This window comes from Salvelinus fontinalis, chromosome 4 (assembly GCF_029448725.1).
Source record: "Salvelinus fontinalis isolate EN_2023a chromosome 4, ASM2944872v1, whole genome shotgun sequence".
NCBI classification, from domain to species: domain Eukaryota; kingdom Metazoa; phylum Chordata; class Actinopteri; order Salmoniformes; family Salmonidae; genus Salvelinus; species Salvelinus fontinalis.
Window position 1 is genome coordinate 1,679,420 of NC_074668.1, and position 24,123 is coordinate 1,703,542.

The following is a 24,123-nucleotide window of genomic DNA, read 5'->3' on the forward strand; positions in this document are numbered from 1 at the left end:
AACTATGTCTACACAGGAAATGAAACAGTTCTTGTTTTCTCAGTGACGGTAGGATATTGCCTACCTTTTCTTTTGTAGGAATGTAGGAAATCTAAGCATGTCTTAGAATGATTTGTGGGTTTGTCTAATATATTTGACAATTCATGTAACTTTGTGTGTAGTCCATCGGCATAAAATGTATATGGCATTTTTCGTATACGGTTGAATAAGGGATTAGCTACCCCTTATTTTTCCTAATCCTTCGCGGGATAGCTTTTCAGCTGATCGACCATTTGTGGGTCTAGAATTAAGGGACTACACTGGGTTACTCTGTCGCCCTGTGGGTGTGAATTTTTTTTCTTTCTTTGCTTTGTTACCTTTGAGGTAATGTGTTTTGTTTTGGGTCTATAATCTAGTGTAAAACAGTGGGGGTGAATGTAGCAGTGTGATGTTGTTCCCCTAGATTACGCACCAAATTGCACACAAGGACAAATTCAAATAGGCCAGGTCAAGAGGGGATGTTAATAATCTGGTAATAATAATAATAATTCAGTGTATTTTTTTATTTAATTACAGCTGCATAGCTAATGTTTTTATTTGGTGTACAAACACTTTTTCATACCAATATTGTACATACAAGTGATTGTAAAAGTTTTGTATATTTTGGTTTGGCCCATCGCGGGTTATCTGTATCCCCATACCACTTTATCGTTCTCTTTTGCCTGACCCTCGGCTAGCAAGGTATGTTGTCCTTGGCTCCGAAACTGTTTAATATGGAACCGTCATAAGGTTATACAATGTACTGTTTTGCAACCATACGTTTGGTATAGTGTGGACAGTGTAGGAATTTATGTTAACAAGTTTCACAGAGCTCACTGACTGGGGTATCTGTTGTAACTTCTAAGTACTTGTGACAGTGGTTGAGTGAGTGTACATGTGCTCGCGCAGGTGCCGGAGAGCTGTGACTGCACCAAGGGTAACGTGTGTGTTGTCTCTTCGTGTGCAGGTATGTCTTTTATTTTGTCAGAATTATGTTCTGTATAGTTTTACTTGTATATGCTGTTGTGCAGCGAGTGTGCACGCAGCACCTGTTAATTCCTTTTGGCGCTCTTTTGCCTGACCCTCGGCTAGCAAGGTGCCGGAGAGCTGTGACTGCACCAAGGGTAACGTGTGTGTTGTCTCTTCGTGTGCAGGGCAAATAAAAAGATTTCAACGAGCAGACCATCAGTTGTGGCAGCGTCTTCATTAAGAATTACACAACGCAGAACGAACCACGCTACATTAACACCAATCATAGTCAAACTATCGCAAACTGTTTGACTTGGAAAAAATACAAAACATATTTTTATTAAAGAGCAGTTTGGGGGCCAAAAAGAGCCGGACTGCCCACAACAACAGCCCCCTAAATCATACGTCTGACTTTCTGATTTGTAAATTCACTGCAGTTCCCAACATTGACCAGCAGGTGGCAATGATACTCTCTTCTCAGACAAGTAAATGACCACCAGTCAGCTACATTTATTTTGTTAGGAGAGGATGGAAAAGCATTGAGACTATTTGTCATGGAAGCAATTTCACTCATTTACTCATGTGAATGGGTCCAAAGAGATAAGAGAAGATAATATTGATAGACACAGTTAAATCTTTACAGCTCAGGATAATATGACTATAATTAAAGAACATCACTACCATCTGCTGGCTGGATCGGTCTTCTGATTTGAACCCTATTCTACACACTGCTAAACTTATGCCAAACCTTAAACCTAAATTAAGATCAGAAATGTACATTTTTGTTTTCATGACATGTTACGATAGGCCTGTAGACAATTTAGACTTTGTGACTGGGTTTTCTAATAACCAGAGAGGTTGGGGGGAGGAGTTTACTCCAAGTGCCTGTGTAAAGGTGAAAGTGAAAGTTGTGTCTCAGTATAGGCCCGAGGTGTAGATTGTTCTGTAAAAACGTGTAGATATGCACATATAGTGACTATTAGAGTGGTTATGGATTTAAATCAACTATTTTGAATGTGAAGTGGAGGACGTGAAGACCAGTAAAGGTAAGAGGAGATGTCAGTATATTTCACTTTCCAAACTAGACACAACAGTCCTGTTTTAAAACAATGAGGACTGGAGAAAGAGGAAGTGATGTTTGTATCTGTGTGATTGAGCAAAAGAGAGAATTTGATGAATGGTAATGATGTAAATATGAATGTTTTCTCTTTTTATTGCAGTTAAAATGGCAGAGTCCAGAGTTCATAGTAAGTCACCATTCTATAATTAATGATGAACTTTTCCTTCATGTATTTGCGAGATCAGAACTAAACCAACTATTGAAAATGAAATGTGTTTGTGGTTTTATTTGTCTTCATGTGTAAATGTGTGTCTGGATGAAATGTGTTTGCAACATGAGGAGTGGCAGGTGGCCTAGTGGTTAGAGCGTTGAGCCAGTAACCGAAAGGTTGCTAGATTGAATCCCCGGGCTGACAAGGTAAAAGTCTGTTGTTGGCTGTCATTCTAAATTAGAATTTGTTCTTAACTGACTTGCCTCGTTAAATAAATAAAATATGTATCCAGAGCAATTAGCATTAAGTGTCTTGCTCAAGGGCATATCAACAAATGTTTTCCTAGTTTCCTCAGGGATTCAAACCAGCGACGTTTCGGTTACTGGCCCAATGCTCTTAAGTGCTAGGCTACCTGCCAAACATGTCTGACTAAGGGGAAAATACAGTGCCTCTAATTTATTCTATATATTTAGTCGTAGCAGATCCTTTTCTTTCTTCAGTAGATTTAAGTTGAGTTCGGTTCAGGATTTACTTGTTCTAAATGATGTTACAGATGATTTTACCATTATCCATGAACCTTTACTGATGTTTAAATCAGAGATTTTTACTGTAAAACATCACATGTTGTTATTTCAGGGGGAATTGGCCGTGTATAGACCCATAAAGTGAATTAGTATAATAATTGAAGTGATATTTAATGTTATTAGGTTTGTTTAGTGTCTCTTGCACAATGGTAGACCTGGTTAGTATGAATGTTGAGGCTTGGACACTGGGGTAGACCTGGTTAGTATGAATGTTGAGGCTTGGACACTGGGGTAGACCTGGTTAGTATGAATGTTGAGGCTTGGACACTGGGGTAGACCTGGTTAGTATGAATGTTGAGGCTTGGACACTGGGGTAGACCTGTTTTATATGAGTATGCCCATGGATTTCCCTGGTTTATAATGGGGTGTAGGGATACACAAGGTTCATACAGGTAATGGGGCTGGATGGACGTCTATTGTCCATTCAAATCCTTTCTGGCAACAACGTTTGTGGTAGACACAAGAGATTGGGGCTGGGTCACATGTGTTATACCACTGTAATATTAGTTTATCTATGAAAATGATTAGTGTATACAGGTCACAGGTCACAGGACTAAAACATGCTGATAACAGGGTTGGGGTGTGCAGCGAATAGCTGGATATAGGTTACTGTTGGTGACTTGGGGAATACAGGCCTAAGGAAAGTGGGTAACAGGACTGAGATAGGAAAGTAACAGGGATGAGGTATATTGGCAAAGGAACTAGGGTCTTGAGTAACACACAGGTCATTAAGGGCCAGGATATGCCTGTATCTGTACCTGATTGTATTAGGGTATTGGCATGTGGGTGTTAGGGTTAGGGCATGGGGGTAGCAGGGCTGGGGTGTGTGGGTCATTGAGTTTAGGTGTGTTGGTAAGTGGGCTGAGGTATATAGATATTGTGGGTGTTAGGGTTAGGGCATGGGGGTAACACAGCTGGGGTGTGTGGGTCATTGAGTTTAGGTGTGTGGGTAAGTGGACTGAGGTATATAGATATTGTGGGTGTTAGGGTTAGGGCATGGGGGTAACAGGGCTGGGGTGTGTGGGTAAGTGGACTGAGGTATATAGATATTGAGGTTGAGGAATAGGGGTAAATATCTGTTCATGTTATTATAGGCAGAGCACTCTGTCACAATGTGACCAAGAATAAAACATACTTTTAAATAAATAAATAATCAAAATGGATGACATGTTAGGCTTACTAGTGACATAAGATTAGCATAGTGGCATGTCTGGGAAAGATGTGGGAACAAATGGGATAATATCATTCTAGATTGTAGCATCACATTCTTCTATGACATATATACTTTCCTTCAAATGAATCTGTCTGTCTGGGATTGTGGGGGTTGTATTTTAGAATTGACATGGTCCTGGTTGTTGTATGTCTATTGTAGTTTTTAATTCAGCTGTGTTTATAAATGTACTGAGAGGATTTGTGTTCCTGACACAGATGATGTCATTAAATGTTCTCTCTTTCTGAACAGATCAGTTTAAACTCACCTCAGAAGACTATGTGTGGTCTGATGTTGGTGAAGAGGTCACCCTACCCTGTCACCTCTCACCTGACACCAGTGCTGTTGCCATGACGATCAGGTGGTTTAAAGAGACAGAGTGTATTTACCTGTATAAGAATGGCCAGGTGACAGAGAGGAGTGGCTATAAGGGCAGAGTGAGTCTGATCACCCAGGAGCTGGAGAGAGGCAACGTGTCTCTGAGGCTGACAGACTTCAGGAGGCCAGATAGAGTAGTCTACATATGTCAGGTCATCCATGGAGAACAGAAGACGGAGGCTGCAGTGAGTTTATGGGAGAGAGAAGGTAAGTGTTCTAGAACTCCAGTAATGTTTCTAAACACATAAACAACAACAATAACAACCAGTCTCTTTCCCTGTACAGAACACTTGTACTTTCTCATGTAGGTAGGAGTTCATAGTAGGAGTTACAGATGAATAGACTAGATTCATTCTGAATATCAACTAGTTACAATGCATATTACCATCACTCTGAGCTCTGAGCTGGTCCTAAAGCATTAGAACCATTCCAACATTACTGTCACGTCCCTTGATTGTCATTAGTAATGAATGTGATGAACACTCACACCCCTCTGATGTATATCACATCACTATGGAATTTGAGAGGATCATGTGACAGATGGTGATTTGAAGGTAATGATAATAACTATTACATTCTGTTTTACATGATCATTATTCATGTCTCTCCATCTTGGATAATGGATGATCAGTACGGGGTGAGTAATTACTCTTTTGTCTCTTTTCTTTACTGAAAACCAGTAACACAAGACAAAGAACAGACCAGAGTGTTAATCTGATACTATAAAAACTACAGGCCTTGTGAACAGCAGTGTGTCTTCTTCAAGGATACACATTAAATCAGTTTCTTTACATTTATCAATACTCTCCCCAAATGTTCTCAAGGTAAGTTGGATTAAGATGTATAGATATTCTTCAAATTATCCAGAATTTTCATATCATAGATCTCCCACAATATATCTGTCATAGAGGTCAACATTTCACATAGTCCTCCAACAATATACAGTTGAAGTCAGAAGTTTACATACACTTATGTTGGAGTCATTAAAACTTGTTTGTCAACCACTCCACACATTTCTTGTTAACAAACTATATTTTTGGCAAGTCGGTTAGGACATCTACTTTGTGCATGATTCAAGTAATGTTTCCAACAATTGTTTACAGACAGATTATTTAACTTGTAATTCACTGTATCACAATTCCAGTGGGTCAGAAGTTAACATACACTAAGTTGACTGTGCCCTTAAATAGCTTGGAAAATTCAAGAAACGGATGTCATGGCTTTAGAAGCTTCTGATAGGTTAATTGACATCATTTGAGTCAATTGGAGGTGTACCTGTGGATGGATTTCAAGGCCTACTGTCAAACTCAGTGCCTCTTTGCTTGACATCATGGGAAAATGAAAAGAAATCAGCCAAGACCTCAGAGAAAAAATTGTAGACCTCCACAAGTCTGGTTCATCCTTGGGAGCAATTTCCAAACTCCTGAAGGTACCACGTTCATCTGTACAAACAATAGTACGCAAGTATAAACACCATGGGACCACGCAGCCGTCATACCACTCAGGAAGGAGACGCTTTCTGTCTCCTAGAGATGAACGTACTTTGGTGTGAAAAGTGCAAATCAATCCCAGAACAACAGCAAAGGACCTTGTGAAGATGCTGGAGGAAAGAGGTACAAAAGTATCTATATCCACAGTAAAACGAGTCCTATATCGACATAACCTGAAAGGCCGCTCAGCAAGGAAGAAGCCACTGCTCCAAAACCTCCATAAAAAAACAGACTACGGTTTGCAACTGCACATGGGGACAAAGATTGTACTTTTTGGAGAAATATCCTCTGGTCTGATTAAACAAAACTAGAACTGTTTAGCCTTGATGACCATCGTTATGTTTGGAGGAAAAAGGGGGAGGCTTGCAAGCCGAAGAACATCAACCCCAAACGTGAAGCATTGGGGGTGGCAGCATCATATTGTGGGGGTGCTTTGCTGCTGGAGGGACTGGTGCACTCACAAAATAGATGGCATCATGAGGTAGGAAAATTATGTGGATATATTGAACATCTCAAGACATCAGTCAGGAAGTTAAAGCTTGGTCGCAAACGGGTCTTCCAAATGGACAATGACCCCAAGCATACTTCCAAAGTTGTGGCAAAATGGCTTAAGGACAACAAAGTCAAGGTATTGGAGTGGCCATCAAAAAGCCCTGACCTCAATCCTACAGAATATGTGTGGGCAGAACTGAAAGGGTGTGCGAGCAAGGAGGCCTACAAACCTGACTCAGTTACACCAGCTCTGTCAGCAGGAATGGGCCAAAATTCACCCAACTTATTGTGGGAAGCTTGTGGAAGGCTACCCGAAATGTTTGACCCAAGTTAAACAATTTAAAGGCAATGCACACAAATACTAATTGTGTGTATGTAAACTTCTGACACACTGACATCATAACTGACCTAAAACAGGGCATTTTTTACCAGGATTAAATGTCAGGGATTGTGAAAAACTGAGTTTAAATGTATTTGGCTAAGGTGAATGAAAATTTCCGACTTCAACTGTATCTGCCATAGAGGTCAACATTACACTCCAAAATGAAAATAGAATCAGCTTGAATTTATCTTGATGTCTTATTATGAAGCATTCAGTCATTCTCAGACTGCTCACATAGTAGTGCTGCTTACATCCCTTTCCCCAGATGTACATTAGTAATGAATGTGATGAACAGTCATTCCAATATGATGTATGGTATTTCATTAAATTATGACATGAGACAGAAATTCAATGAACAATATTAACTAATGCATTCTGTTTTACATGATCATTATTCATGACTCTCCATCTTGGATAATGGATGATCAGAAGAGGGTGAGTAATTACTTATTTGTCTGTTTTGTTTATTGACAATCAATAGCACAAGACAAAGAACAGACCAGAGTGTTAATCTGATACTATAAAACTACAGGCCTTGTGAACAGCAGTGTGTCTTCTTCAAGGCTACAAATTAAATCAGTTTCTTTACATTTATCAATTCTCTCCCCAAATGTTCTCAAGGTAAGTTGGATTAAGATGTATAGATGTTCTTCAAATTATCCAGAATTTTCACATCATAAACCTCCCACAATATATCTGCCATATAGCTCAACATTTCACACACCAACATTTAAATAGAATCAGCTTGAATTTAGCTTGATGTCTTATTATGAAGCATTCAGTCATTCTCAGACTGCTCACATAGTAGTGCTGCTTACATCCCTTTCCCTAGATGTACATTAGTAATGAATGTGATGAACAGTCATTCCAATATGATGTATGGTATTTCATTAAATTGTGTAATGAGACAGAAATTCAATGAACAATAATAACTAATGCATTCTGTTTTACATGATCATTATTCATGACTCTCCATCTTGGATAATGGATGATCAGGAGCAAGACTGGGTGAGTAATTACTTATTTGTCTGTTTTGTTTATTGACAACCAATAACACATGACAAAGAACAAACCAGAGTGTTAATCTGATACTATAAAAACTACAGGCCTTGTGAACAGCAGTGTGTCTTCTTCAAGGCTACACATTAAATCAGTTTCTTTACATTTATCAATACTCTCCCCAAATGTTCTCAAGGTAGGTTGGATTATGATGTCAGATGTTCTTCAGATTCTACTGAATGTATATTCCATAGAACCCTGCCTCCTGACACAATATCCTGTATCTGCCATAGAGCCCAATGCTGGTTATCACTAACAATGAACATAATCATTTGATCAGAGATAGGACAATAACAAAACAACATTATTTATGAAGTTAACCAGATCTCATTGGTGCCCACAGTTCCTACATGAGGGAGGCTTGCGTGACAGGAGAAATCTGATTGGTCCTGTTTGCTCTGTATATAGTGATGTAGTCCACCACACAGAACTCACCTCTCTGTTTTACACCATAGCCTCAGGATCAGAGTACTTACAACATGAGACCCAGGAGGACAAGCTGAAGAGGGAGGCATCAGCTGGTGAGCTTGGTAAGTTTGAGAGAGTCTGGAGGAGAGAGGATTGAATCAGGGAACATGAGTGATGTCATTCAGTTTTTCAGACTAATTCATTTGTAATGTATCAAATAGTCAATAGACCAGTTGATGATTGGTTCAGCTCAGATAACTGTTGACTGGAGGAAATAATTACTAATAATTGTACCACCTCCCTCAAATGATAATGTCTTTATAGGCATACTATTGAATGAATAAATAAATTACTTATTCAAACAATGCTAGAACGTGCCAATAGGATCTCACTAGCTCGTGCCTGGCCATGCCCACCTCCTTCCTTGTTCCGCCCACTATGACTCATTTGTTCACATTGGAAACGACACGCCGTGTTCTAAGGAACGCCGTTTGGGTCTTTGCGTGTCAAAAAGATACACTTCAATAAGCTTCTTGACCAATCAGGACCTGAGTATGACACCACGTCACACATAATAATTTAACACGTTCAAATAATGTTATTTGACGTGTATCTTTTTGACACGCAACGACACAAACGGCCTTCCATAGTGCACCTCAATACATGTCAGACATGCTTTTTGTCACGCCCTGGCCTTAGTTATCTTTGTTTTCTACTGAGATATGGAAACATTATTTAAATCTAATGAAAAACATCCTAATCTAAAACAGGGAAACGGTCCATGATCTTTAAATCAGTAAAATAACCTTCAATAAGTCTATGTTAAATCACAAGATAGATTCACACCTAGGTTACTTACAAAACAAGCACTGTGGACCGCACTGTGTCCTCATGTACTGCAGGGATAAGGGGAAAATGTACCTCTCCTGTTCAGCTGCTGGATGTTAGACTCAGCGATCAGACAAACACTCATAGTTATCAGCCTGCTTCTCCCGGGTTGACGCCTTTAGATTCCAGCATTATTCCGTCTCCTGAACGACTGAAATCTGACATGTGTAAACGTTATAAAAGTTACAATAATGACACTCAGCCTAATCGACGGCGTCCAGACTCTCACACCCCACGGTAGCTGCTGCTATCGTTAGCTAGCTAACGTTAGTTTGTTCAGTCCAGTCCAACGACGCTTCATGTTCCAGCGATATTTTAAGAAAAGTCAACATCATAACACAACATAATAGCAATAGAAAGGCCTCATTTACTGGAACGGACAAACTGTAAAGTAACAAATGATAACATAGCTAGCTAGATAGACTAATAATAGACAGGTCTAGTTTACTGGAACGGACAAACTGTAAAATAACAAACGATAACATAGCTAGTTAGACAGACTAATAATAGACAGGTCTAGTTTACTGGAACGGACAAACTGTAAAGTAACAAATGATAACATAGCTAGCTAGACAGACTAATAATATACAGGCCTAGTTTACTGGAACGGACAAACTGTAAAATAACACACGATAACATAGCTAGCTAGATAGATTAATAACAGAAAGGCCTAGTTTACTGGAACAGACAAACTGTAAAATAACAAACGATAACATAGCTACCTAGATAGATAATAATAGACAGGCTGTTAGGGTTGCGTCAATTCAATCTGGTATAAGGACAAGTATGACAATGAGTCACTAATTGTATGCTATGTACTTTTTATTAACTAAGTAATAAATGGCAAATGCAATTTCCGTATATACGGGTTCAATGTTTCATCACGCAGGATAAGACAGAGAACTGATTTGTTCCTGACAAAGATAGTATATTATACTCATGACAGAGATAGTTCCCACTTCCGAGCCGGCCTGTCAGAGTAGAGACTGGGCATGGTTTAGACTTACCCAGCCTATCGTTGATGTTGGCGCCTTAAGCCAGTCCTGGCCCCTTAGCGCATGTGATGTCCCGACGCTGTTGCTGTGTAGATTACGCTCCTTCACCCCAAAGACTGAGGTCAGACAGCTCTGTAATATTGTCTGAGCTATTCGCACCTGTATACAATGGCCACTGTTCTCGCTCAAGGCTAACCACAGCTTCCCAGCACACTTATCTGGGGCTAACTGTTACTTTCAGCACACACACACACAGACACCCAGTCTCCCAGGCCAACAGTTGCTAATATTCAATCACATGTGTTATAGTATTGGGTTATAGTGCATAATTCAGAATTGGGTTATAGTGCATAATTCAGAACCTCACAGTAGCCACACTTTGTTGCACAATTATAACACACACACACTTCACACTGCTGTTCATATCTTATGCCCTTGTACATTGTTGCATACACAACACATTCTTTCAGGCTGTGGCCCCATGGTTAGGCTGTGAGAACCTGTTACTCTTGAGAACAAAGACAAATTGTCAGGCCTACATGAGTCAGTAGCCTAAACTTTAATTAATGTAAAATCCATCTAGTTTATAGTTATTTTAGCACGCTAAGCCTAACAAAACCCCACAAGGCCTAGTTTACTGGAACGGACATACTGTAAAATAACACACGATAACATAGCTAGCTAGATAGACTAATAATAGACAGGGGAGCGTTACGTGTTAAAGTTACTAGGTAGTTGTACCGTTTAATGTTGACTTTTGCCAGGTATTACCTAACCTACCTGAATGAATCCTACCTTTGAACCACCTGATCCTCCTGGGCTGGTTGTAAAGGTGGTTGCACTTGGCTGGTAAAACTTAAAAAGAGGTCTCATGTTTTTAAGGTTCGACATGATTTAGTCGTTTGTTGGTGATGATGAATGAGATGTTTTTCATATAGCTGTTTTCACATGCACCTTATTTGTGATCGGCCAACATTTGCATATAGTTTACATAGTGTTATTTGACGTGTATCTTTTTGACACGCAAAGACCCAAAAGGCGTTCCATAGTGCACCTCAATACATGTCAGACATGCTTTTAAGTTATGTACCCAGTATGTCCCTCAGGGCCTCTGGCACTGGCCTTTTAACTATCGTGAAGTCTAGGACCAAGAGGCATGGAGAGGCAGCCTTTAGTTATTATGCCCATCAGCCTCTGGAATAGCCTGCCAGAGAACCTGAGGAGGTCTGAAACTGTGGACATATTTAAAAGGGATCTTAAAACACACCTTATTAGCTTTACTTTTCCTTAACGTGCTTTTTTAGTCTTTTAGTTTAAAATTGTTATTCTTTTGTTTTTGTTTAAATATTTCAGTTTTTATTTTCAGGCAATTGATATGTTATTAACTTAAGGTATGAAATAAGGTATAAGGTATGAAATTAAGTATAAAATAATTGAAATGTTAATGACATCTCCATGGGTCCACCTTGGTGGGTCAAAGGTCATACCTGTTTGCATTTTGGGGAATTTTGATGAGACAGAATGGGCAGCATTGGGATGTCCATAGGCTGTCCAACAAATCATTACTATTTCTCTCTATAGCTGGAACAGGGAGCTGGCTGGACGAAGTGGCGACCCCTGGTGGCCCTCATTGGGCCATCACCCCTCTTCTCCTTGGGGCAGGGAGCTGGCTGAATGTAGTGGCGATCCCTGGGTTGCCCCAGCCAGTGCAGGGAGCTGGCTGAATGTAGTGGCTCCCCCTGGGTTGCCCCAGCCCGTGCAGGGAGCTGGCTGGATGTACTGTGCCCCCTGGTGGCCGTTGGCGGAAGTAGGCACCCCTCTCCGGGGGTCGGGCCCCCCTCCCTGGGTCAGCCTCAGCTCTCTCCGGCCCCTCCCCCCATATCCCTGGGGAAGTGAGCTGGCTGGATTGGCCCCTGTGCCCAGGGGCCGGTCCACCCAGTCTCTGGAGCGAGACTCTAGACAGAGTCTGAGTAGAGCATTAATATCCCCTGTAAAGGCACACTGGACAGGTGTAATGAAGGCATGTAAAAATGACCATAACAAGCATTCTAATCACCTGTAAATGCACACTGAACAGGTGTAACGGGGAATATACACGGCTGTGACTATAACCGAAGATAATTCTCTTGGGAGGTAATACGGTCGGCATTTCATTGTGAGGTATTTATTCTAAGTCGGGTGAACAAAAGGACTTGAGTTCCATTATGTTTTCACAATCACACCATGTGTAGTTAATCATGAAACATACACCCCGCCCTTCTTCTTCCCGGCTGTATGTAATAACACACTAAAATGTCTGGGCTAACAATGTAAGAAATAACACTGCAAAGTTTCCTCGGGGCTAGAAGCACGGCTGCCCTGTCTATCGGTGCCATTTTATATATTGACTACGTCCGTCCTAGCTCGCTCATTAATGTCTTCATCGAAATTACGGATTGCCTCTTATCCGCTTGTCGTCCCATTATACCATAGTTTGTACATCTCCATTGTCAGTAGAAACCACATTTGTTTAAGCAAGTCAGCCATATCAGCTATGTTTTTTAAAGGCAGTAAATGAGGCTGAATGGGGATCAATGAGAAATAGTTAATGACAAATCACCAGTAACCTTCTCAGACGACATGGTAATATTGTCTAGATAGAGAACTGTCACGGTCGTTGTATGGAGGAGACCAAGGCGCAGCGTGGTAAGCGTACATTCTTCTTTATTGAAAGAACGAACACTGAACAAACAAACAAAATAAACGAACCGTGAAGCTAAAATGGCTAGTGCAGACAGGCAACTAAACATAGAATAAGAACCCACAAACTACCTAAATGGCTACCTAAATATGGTCCCCAATCAGAGACAACGATAAACAGCTGCCACTGATTGGGAACCATACCAGGCCACCATAGACATACATATACCTAGACTTACAAAAACCCCATGACATATAAACACCTAGACATACAAAAACTAAACAAACCACCCTCGTCACACCCTGACCTAACCAAAATAATTCAGACAATTAACTTAAAAACAAACCGTTGAAATCAAATGCAACTTTAAATATCTACTTGTAAAACATAAGATCTAGCATCACTTGTATATTTTGTACTCAAAATAAAAAACATGACAAAATAAATTGAATTCAGTTGCAGAAAATGCCTCCTATTCTAGTGAATTGCTGCTATACTCCACATCTACAGCTGGGTTAGAACATACTGGTTTGGGTTTGAGGATGAACAGGGTAAACACTGTTGCCAGGGGCTACCACATGACACAGCATTGTGCAGAATGTCACAGTAGAAACTTGTTGAAAATTGTCATACTGAGACTAAATTTAAAGATAATTGACCAAAAAAAGTATATGGTTTCCGGTGTCTTTTTTGAAAATTAAAGTCTTGATTAACTTAAGGTGCTGACATGGATACTGTCTGTAAGTGCCCAGATTGTAATGGTTTTAACCCAAACTCAGCCTTTACCCCCAGCCCTGTCCCCTGCACACCCTAACCCAAACTCAGTCTTTACCCACAGCCCTGTCCCCTGCACACCCTAACCCAAACTCAGCCCTTACCCCCAGCCCTGTCCCCTGCATACCCTAACCCAAACTCAGTCTTTACCCCCAGCCCTGTCCCCTGCACACCCTAACCCAAACTCAGCCCTTACCCCCAGCCCTGTCCCCTGCACACCCTAACCCAAACTCAGTCTATACCCCCAGCCCTGTCCCCTGTCCCCTGCATACCCTAAACCAAACTCAGTCTTTACCCCCAGCCCTGTCCCCTGCACACCCTAACCCAAACTCAGCCCTTACCCCCAGCCCTGTCCCCTGCACAGCCTAACCCAAACTCAGTCTATACCCCCAGCCCTGTCCCCTGTCCCCTGCACACCCTAACCCAAACTGAGCCCTTACCCCCAGCCCTGTCCCCTACACACCCTAACCCAAACTCAGCCTTTACCCCCAGCCCTGTCCCCTGCACACCCTAACCCAAACTCAGCCTTTACCCCAGCCCTGTCCCCAGCACACCCTAACCCAAACTCAGTCTTTACCCCCAGCCCTGTCCCCTGCACACCCTAACCCAAACTCAGTCTTTACCCCCAGCCCTGTCCCCTGCACACCCTAACCCAAACTCAGTATTTACCCCCAGCCCTGTCCCCTGTCCCCTGCACACCCTAACCCAAACTCAGTCTTTACCCCCAGCCCTGTCCCCTGCACACCCTAACCCAAACTCAGTATTTACCCCCAGCCCTGTCCCCTGTCCCCTGCACACCTAACCCAAACACAGTCTTTACCCCCAGCCCTGTCCCCTACACACCCTAACCCAAACTCAGCCTTTACTCCCAGTCCCATATATGGTATGTCTGACTTTCTGATTTGTAAATTCACTGCAGTTTCCAACATGTACCAGCAGGCGGCAATGATACTCTCTTCTCAGACAGTAAATGACCACCAGTCAGCTACATTTATTTTGTTAGGAGGGGATGGAAAAGCATTGAGACTATTTGTCATGGAAGCAATTTCACTCATTTACTCATGTGAATGGGTCCAAAGAGATAAGAGAAGCTAATATTGATATGCACTGTTAAATCTTTACAGCTCAGGATAATATGACTATAATTAAAGAACATCACTACAATCTGCTGGCTGGATCGGTCTTCTGAATTGAATTGAAACAGTTTTTAGAACTTTAGAGATGATTAACTAAAATATGATGATAGAAGACAGCACCATGCTGTATGATAGCATAAACCCTCTAATGTTGCTCACTAGTTAACAAAGTCACAAACCCTGACCATTTTTACATTTTACCAGACGCTCTGTAGTGAGTCATTCATTTTCATACTTTTTTAGTAATCGAAACCACAACTCTGGCATTGCAAGCACTATGCTCTACCAACTGAGCTACATTCTTAAAATCAGATTTAACCCTAAACCACACTTCTAACCTTATGCCTAACCTTAAACTTAAATTAAGATCAGAAATGTACATTTTTGTTTTCATGACATTTTACGATAGGCCTATAGACAATTTAGACTTTGTGACTGGGTTTTCTAATAACCAGAGAGGCTGGGGGGAGGAGATTACTCCAAGTACCTGTGTAAAGGTGAAGGTGAAAGTTGTGTCTCAGTTTAGGCCTGAGGTGTAGATTGTTCTGTAAAAACGTGTAGATATGCACATATAGTTACTATTTGAGTGGTTATGGATTTAAATCAACTATTTTGAATGTGAAGTGGAGGATGTGAAGTCCAGTAAAGGTAAGAGGAGATGTCAGTATATTTCACTTTCCAAACTAGACACAAAAGTCCTGTTTTAAAACAATGAGGACTGGAGAAAGAGGAAGTGATGTTTGTATCTGTGTGATTGAGCAAAAGAGAGAATTTGATGAATGGTAATGATGTAAATATGAATGTTTTCTCTTTTTATTGCAGTTAAAATGGCAGAGTCCAACGTTGATAGTAAGTCACCATGCTATAATTAATGATGAACATTTCTTTCATGTATTTGGGAGAACAGAACTGAACCAACTATTGAAAATGAAATGTGTTTGTGGTTTTATTTGTCTTTATGTGTAAATGTGTGTCTGGATGAAATGTGTTTGTAAAATGAGGAGTTGTAGCTGAGTTTGTGTCTGTGAGAAACAGCTCTACTGCTCCACAGTGACCTCTCCCTCCAAACATCTCTTTATTATAGAACCCATTTAATCCAGCCGGACACAATACGGAAGAAAATAAACCTTTTGTACTTTGCTGGATCTAGAGAAGTTAAAGTTGTACATATCAACAAGTAAGTTGGGCTCCTGAGTGGCGCAACGGTTTAAGGCACTGCATCTCAAGAAGTGTCTCTACAGACTCTGGTTCAATTCCAGGCTGTATCACAACCGCCCATGATTGGGAGTCCCGTAGGGCAGAGCACAATTGGTCCAGCATCGTCTGGGGTTGGCTGTCATTCTAAATTAGAAGTTGTTCTTAACTGACTTGCCTCGTTAAATAAATAAAATATGTATCCAGAGCAATTAGGATTAAGTGCCTTGCTCAAGGGCATATCAACAAATGTTTTCCTAGTTTCCTCAGGGATTCAAACCAGCGACGTTTCGGTTACTGGCCCAATGCTCTTAAGCGCTAGGCTACCTGCCAAACATGTCTGACTAATAGGAAAATACAGTGCCTCTAATTTATTCTATATATTTAGTCATAGCAGATCCCTTTTCTTTCTTCAGTAGATTTAAGTTGAGTTCGGTTCAGGATTTACTTGTTCTAAATGATGTTACAGATGATGTTACCATTATCCATTACCTTTACTGATGTTTAAATCAGAGATTTTTACTGTAAAACATCATATGTTGTTATTTCAGGGGGAATTGGCCGTGTATAGACCCATAAACTGAATGAGTATAATAATTGAAGTGATATTTAATGTTATTAGGTTTGTTTAGTGTCTCTTGCACAATGGTAGACCTTGTTAGTATGAATGTTGAGGCTTGGACACTGGGGTAGACCTGGTTAGTATGAATGTTGAGGCTTGGACACTGGGGTAGACCGGTTTTATATGAGTATGCCCATGGATTTCCCTGGTTTATAATGGGGTGTAGGGATACACAAGGTTCATACAGGTAATGGGGCTGGATGGACGTCTATTGTCCAATCAAATCCTTTCTGGCAACAACGTTTGTGGTAGAAACAAGAGATTGGGGCTGGATCACATGTGTTATACCAGTGTAATATTAGTTTATCTATGAAATGATTAGTGTATACAGGTCAGAGGTCACAGGACTAAAACATGCTGATAACAGGGTTGGGGTGTGCAGTGAATAGCTGGATATAGGTTACTGTTGGTGACTTGAGGAATACAGGCCTAAGGAAAGTGGGTAACAGGGCTGAGATATGAAAGTAACAGGGATGAGGTGTATTGGCAAATAAACTGGGGTCTTGAGTAACACACAGGTCATTTAGGGCCAGGATATGCCTGTATCTGTACTTGATTGTATAGATTTGAGGGTATTGGCATGTGGGTGTTAGGGTTAGGGCATGGGGGTAACAGGGCTGGGGTGTGTGGGTCATTGAGTTTAGGTGTGTGGGTAAGTGGACTGAGGTATATAGATATTGAGGTTGAGGAATAGGGGTAAATATCTGTTTATGTTATTATAAACAGAGCACTCTGTCACAATTGTGACCAAGAATAAAACATACTTTTAAATAAATAAATAATCAAAATGGATGACATGTTAGGCTTACTAGTGGCATAAGATTAGCATAGTGGCATGTCTGGGAAAGATGTGGGAACAAATGGGATAATATCATTCTAGATTGTAGCATCACATTCTTCTATGACATATATACTTTCCTTCAAATGAATATGTCTGTCTGGGATTGTGGGGGTTGTATTTTAGAATTGACATGGTCCTGTTTGTTGTATGTCTATTGTATTTTTTAATTCAGCTGTGTTTATCAATGTACTGAGAGGATTTGTGTTCCTGACACAGATGATGTCATTAAACATGAAATGTTCTCTCTTTCTGAACAGATCAGTTTAAACTCACCTCAGAAGACTATGTGTTTTCTGATGTTGGTGAAGAGGTCACCCTTCCCTGTCACCTCTCACCTGATAACAGTGCTGTTGCATCGACGATCAGGTGGTTTAAAGAGACAGAGTGTATTTACCTGTATCAGAATGGCCAGGTGACAGAGAGGAGTGGCTATGAGGGCAGACTGAGTCTGATCACCCAGGAGCTGGATAGAGGCAATGTGTCTCTGAGGCTGAGAGACTTCAGGAGGCCAGATAGAGTAGTCTACATATGTCAGGTCATCCATGGAGAACAGAAGATGGAGGCTGCAGTGGGTTTATGGGAGAGAGAAGGTAAGTGTTGTAGAAGTCCAGTAATGTTTCTAAACACCTAAACAACAACAATAACAACCAGTCTCTTTCCCTGTACAGAACACTTGTACTTTCTCATGTAGGTAGGAGTTCATAGTAGGAGTTACAGATGAATAGACTAGATTCATTCTGAATATCAACTAGTTACAATGCATATTACCATCACTGTGAGCTCTGAGCTGGTCCTAAAGCATTAGAACCATTCCAACATTACTGTCACGTCCCTTGATTGTCATTAGTAATGAATGTGATGAACACTCATACCCCTCTGATGTATATCACATCACTATGGTATATGAGAGGATAATGTGACAGATGGTGATTTGAAGGTAATGATAATAACTAATGTATTCTGTTTTACATGATCATTATTCATGACTCTCCATCTTGGATAATGGATGATCAGTACGGGGTGAGTAATTTCTTATTTGTCTGTTTTGTTTATTGAAAGAACAGACCAGAGTGTTAATCTGATACTATAAAAACTACAGGCCTTGTGAACAGCAGTGTGTCTTCTTCAAGGCTACAAATTAAATCAGTTTCTTTACATTTATCAATACTCTCCCCAAATGTTCTCAAGGTAGGTTGGATTAAGATGTATAGATGTTCTTCAAATTATCCAGAATTTTCATATCATAGATCTCCCACAATATATCTGCCATAGAGGTCAACATTTCACATAGTCCTCCAACAATATACAGTTGAAGTCAGAAGTTTACATACACTTATGTTGGAGTCATTAAAACTTGTTTGTCAACCACTCCACACATTTCTTGTTAACAAACTATATTTTTGGCAAGTCGGTTAGGACATCTACTTTGTGCATGATTCAAGTAATGTTTCCAACAATTGTTTACAGACAGATTATTTAACTTGTAATTCACTGTATCACAATTCCAGTGGGTCAGAAGTTAACATACACTAAGTTGACTGTGCCCTTAAATAGCTTGGAAAATTCAAGAAACGGATGTCATGGCTTTAGAAGCTTCTGATAGGCTAATTGACATCATTTGAGTCAATTGGAGGTGTACCTGTGGATGGATTTCAAGGCCTACTGTCAAACTCAGTGCCTCTTTGCTTGACATCATGGGAAAATGAAAAGAAATCAGCCAAGACCTCAGAGAAAAAATTGTAGACCTCCACAAGTCTGGTTCATCCTTGGGAGCAATTTCCAAACTCCTGAAGGTACCACGTTCATCTGTACAAACAATAGTACGCAAGTATAAACACCATGGGACCACGCAGCCGTCATACCACTCAGGAAGGAGACGCTTTCTGTCTCCTAGAGATGAACGTACTTTGGTGTGAAAAGTGCAAATCAATCCCAGAGCAACAGCAAAGGACCTTGTGAAGATGCTGGAGGAAAGAGGTACAAAAGTATCTATATCCACAGTAAAACGAGTCCTATATCGACATAACCTGAAAGGCCACTTAGCAAGGAAGAAGCCAGTGCTCCAAAACCGCCATAAAAAAACAGACTACGGTTTGCAACTGCACATGGGGACAAAGATTGTACTTTTTGGAGAAATATCCTCTGGTCTGATTAAACAAAAATAGAACTGTTTAGCCTTGATGACCATCGTTATGTTTGGAAGAAAAAGGGGGAGGCTTGCAAGCCGAAGAACATCAACCCCAAACGTGAAGCATTGGGGGTGGCAGCATCATATTGTGGGGGTGCTTTGCTGCTGGAGGGACTGGTGCACTCACAAAATAGATGGCATCATGAGGTAGGTAAATTATGTGGATATATTGAACATCTCAAGACATCAGTCAGGAAGTTAAAGCTTGGTCGCAAACGGGTCTTCCAAATGGACAATGACCCCAAGCATACTTCCAAAGTTGTGGCAAAATGGCTTAAGGACAACAAAGTCAAGGTATTGGAGTGGCCATCAAAAAGCCCTGACCTCAATCCTACAGAATATGTGTGGGCAGAACTGAAAGGGTGTGCGAGCAAGGAGGCCTACAAACCTGACTCAGTTACACCAGCTCTGTCAGCAGGAATGGGCCAAAATTCACCCAACTTATTGTGGGAAGCTTGTGGAAGGCTACCCGAAATGTTTGACCCAACTTAAACAATTTAAAGGCAATGCACACAAATACTAATTGTGTGTATGTAAACTTCTGACACACTGACATCATAACTGACCTAAAACAGGGCATTTTTTACCAGGATTAAATGTCAGGGATTGTGAAAAACTGAGTTTAAATGTATTTGGCTAAGGTGAATGAAAATTTCCGACTTCAACTGTATCTGCCATAGAGGTCAACATTGCACTCCAAAATGAAAATAGAATCAGCTTGAATTTATCTTGATGTCTTATTATGAAGCATTCAGTCATTCTCAGACTGCTCACATAGTAGTGCTGCTTACATCCCTTTCCCTAGATGTACATTAGTAATGAATGTGATGAACAGTCATATCAATATGATGTATGGTATTTCATTAAATTATGACATGAGACAGAAATTCAATGAACAATATTAACTAATGTATTCTGTTTTACATGATCATTATTCATGACTCTCCATCTTGGATAATGGATGATCAGGAGCAAGACTGGGTGAGTAATTACTTATTTGTCTGTTTTGTTTATTGACAACCAATAACACAAGACAAAGAACAGACCAGAGTGTTAATCTGATACTATAAAAACTACAGGCCTTGTGAACAGCAGTGTGTCTTCTTCAAGGCTACAAATTAAATCAGTTTCTTTACATTTATCAATTCTCTCCCCAAATGTTCTCAAGGTAAGTTGGATTAAGATGTATAGATGTTCTTCAAATTATCCAGAATTTTCATATCATAGATCTCCCACAATATATCTGCCATATAGCTCAACATTTCACACACCAACATTTAAATAGAATCAGCTTGAATTTATCTTGATGTCTTATTATGAAGCATTCAGTCATTCTCAGACTGCTCACATAGTAGTGCTGCTTACATCCCTTTCCCTAGATGTACATTAGTAATGAATGTGATGAACAGTCATTCCAATATGATGTATGGTATTTCATTAAATGATGTAATGAGACAGAAATTCAATGAACAATAATAACTAATGTTTTCTGTTTTACATGATCATTATTCATGACTCTCCATCTTGGATAATGGATGATCAGCATTAGGTGAGTAATTATTTGTCTGTTTTGTTTATTGACAACCAATAACACAAGACAAAGAACAGACCAGAGTGTTAATCTGATACTATAAAAACTACAGGCCTTGTGAACAGCAGTGTGTCTTCTTCAAGGCTACACATTAAATCAGTTTCTTTACATTTATCAATACTCTCCCCAAATGTTCTCAAGGTAGGTTGGATTATGATGTCAGATGTTCTTCAGATTCTACTGAATGTATATTCCATAGAACCCTGCCTCCTGACACAATATCCTGTATCTGCCATAGAGCCCAATGCTGGTTATCACTAACAATGAACATAATCATTTGATCAGAGATAGGACAATAACAAAACAACATTATTTATGAAGTTAACCAGATCTCATTGGTGCCCACAGTTCCTACATGAGGGAGGCTTGCGTGACAGGAGAAATCTGATTGGTCCTGTTTGCTCTGTATATAGTGATGTAGTCCACCACACAGAACTCACCTCTCTGTTTTACACCATAGCCTCAGGATCAGAGTACTTACAACATGAGACCCAGGAGGACAAGCTGAAGAGGGAGGCATCAGCTGGTGAGCTTGGTAAGTTTGAGAGAGTCTGGAGGAGAGAGGATTGAATCAGGGAACATGAGTGATGTCATTCAGTTTTTCAGACTAATTCATTTGTAATGTATCAAATAGTCAATAGACCAGTTGATGATTGGTTCAGCTCAGATAACTGTTGACTGGAGGAAATAATTACTAATAATTGTACCACCTCCCTCAAATGATAATGTCTTTATAGGCATACTATTGAATGAATAAATAAATTACTTATTCAAACAATGCTAGAACGTGCCAATAGGATCTCACTAGCTCGTGCCTGGCCATGCCCACCTCCTTCCTTGTTCCGCCCACTATGACTCATTTGTTCACATTGGAAACGACACGCCGTGTTCTAAGGAACGCCGTTTGGGTCTTTGCGTGTCAAAAAGATACACTTCAATAAGCTTCTTGACCAATCAGGACCTGAGTATGACACCACGTCACACATAATAATTTAACACGTTCAAATAATGTTATTTGACGTGTATCTTTTTGACACGCAACGACACAAACGGCCTTCCATAGTGCACCTCAATACATGTCAGACATGCTTTTTGTCACGCCCTGGCCTTAGTTATCTTTGTTTTCTACTGAGATATGGAAACATTATTTAAATCTAATGAAAAACATCCTAATCTAAAACAGGGAAACGGTCCATGATCTTTAAATCAGTAAAATAACCTTCAATAAGTCTATGTTAAATCACAAGATAGATTCACACCTAGGTTACTTACAAAACAAGCACTGTGGACCGCACTGTGTCCTCATGTACTGCAGGGATAAGGGGAAAATGTACCTCTCCTGTTCAGCTGCTGGATGTTAGACTCAGCGATCAGACAAACACTCATAGTTATCAGCCTGCTTCTCCCGGGTTGACGCCTTTAGATTCCAGCATTATTCCGTCTCCTGAACGACTGAAATCTGACATGTGTAAACGTTATAAAAGTTACAATAATGACACTCAGCCTAATCGACGGCGTCCAGACTCTCACACCCCACGGTAGCTGCTGCTATCGTTAGCTAGCTAACGTTAGTTTGTTCAGTCCAGTCCAACGACGCTTCATGTTCCAGCGATATTTTAAGAAAAGTCAACATCATAACACAACATAATAGCAATAGAAAGGCCTCATTTACTGGAACGGACAAACTGTAAAGTAACAAATGATAACATAGCTAGCTAGATAGACTAATAATAGACAGGTCTAGTTTACTGGAACGGACAAACTGTAAAATAACAAACGATAACATAGCTAGTTAGACAGACTAATAATAGACAGGTCTAGTTTACTGGAACGGACAAACTGTAAAGTAACAAATGATAACATAGCTAGCTAGACAGACTAATAATATACAGGCCTAGTTTACTGGAACGGACAAACTGTAAAATAACACACGATAACATAGCTAGCTAGATAGATTAATAACAGAAAGGCCTAGTTTACTGGAACAGACAAACTGTAAAATAACAAACGATAACATAGCTACCTAGATAGATAATAATAGACAGGCTGTTAGGGTTGCGTCAATTCAATCTGGTATAAGGACAAGTATGACAATGAGTCACTAATTGTATGCTATGTACTTTTTATTAACTAAGTAATAAATGGCAAATGCAATTTCCGTATATACGGGTTCAATGTTTCATCACGCAGGATAAGACAGAGAACTGATTTGTTCCTGACAAAGATAGTATATTATACTCATGACAGAGATAGTTCCCACTTCCGAGCCGGCCTGTCAGAGTAGAGACTGGGCATGGTTTAGACTTACCCAGCCTATCGTTGATGTTGGCGCCTTAAGCCAGTCCTGGCCCCTTAGCGCATGTGATGTCCCGACGCTGTTGCTGTGTAGATTACGCTCCTTCACCCCAAAGACTGAGGTCAGACAGCTCTGTAATATTGTCTGAGCTATTCGCACCTGTATACAATGGCCACTGTTCTCGCTCAAGGCTAACCACAGCTTCCCAGCACACTTATCTGGGGCTAACTGTTACTTTCAGCACACACACACACAGACACCCAGTCTCCCAGGCCAACAGTTGCTAATATTCAATCACATGTGTTATAGTATTGGGTTATAGTGCATAATTCAGAATTGGGTTATAGTGCATAATTCAGAACCTCACAGTAGCCACACTTTGTTGCACAATTATAACACACACACACTTCACACTGCTGTTCATATCTTATGCCCTTGTACATTGTTGCATACACAACACATTCTTTCAGGCTGTGGCCCCATGGTTAGGCTGTGAGAACCTGTTACTCTTGAGAACAAAGACAAATTGTCAGGCCTACATGAGTCAGTAGCCTAAACTTTAATTAATGTAAAACCCATCTAGTTTATAGTTATTTTAGCACGCTAAGCCTAACAAAACCCCACAAGGCCTAGTTTACTGGAACGGACATACTGTAA

The 24,123-nt window shown here is 40.4% G+C and overlaps 2 protein-coding genes across 2 annotated transcripts in view; both read left to right on the forward strand.

Moving 5' to 3' along the window:
* The first annotated feature begins 7,942 nt into the window (after positions 1-7,942).
* On the forward strand, positions 7,943-20,556 carry LOC129852985 (butyrophilin-like protein 9). The gene is made up of 3 exons (XM_055918594.1): positions 7,943-8,383; positions 15,557-15,583; positions 17,649-20,556. Exons 1-3 carry the CDS (start codon positions 8,164-8,166, stop codon positions 18,020-18,022), a joined length of 621 nt encoding a protein of 206 aa, XP_055774569.1. The 5' UTR covers positions 7,943-8,163; the 3' UTR covers positions 18,023-20,556.
* Positions 20,557-21,585: 1,029 nt separating this feature from the next.
* LOC129852979 (trichohyalin-like) overlaps positions 21,586-24,123 on the forward strand; it is a 15,102-nt gene continuing 12,564 nt past the window's right edge. Inside the window, exon 1 of the mRNA XM_055918589.1 lies at positions 21,586-21,705. The gene's annotated coding sequence lies outside the window, so the exon portion shown is untranslated. The remainder of the gene's footprint in view (positions 21,706-24,123) is intronic.

Excerpts from the sequence above, each read along its gene's own strand:
- LOC129852985 (XM_055918594.1), top strand. The coding sequence starts at position 8,164 with ATGAAGTTAACCAGATCTCATTGGTGCCCACAGTTCCTACATGAGGGA. Across the intron at positions 8,384-15,556 it reads GGCATCAGCTGGTGAGCTTG|TTAAAATGGCAGAGTCCAAC; the intron begins GTAAGTTTGAGA and ends TTTTTATTGCAG. Across the intron at positions 15,584-17,648 it reads GGCAGAGTCCAACGTTGATA|ATCAGTTTAAACTCACCTCA; the intron begins GTAAGTCACCAT and ends CTTTCTGAACAG.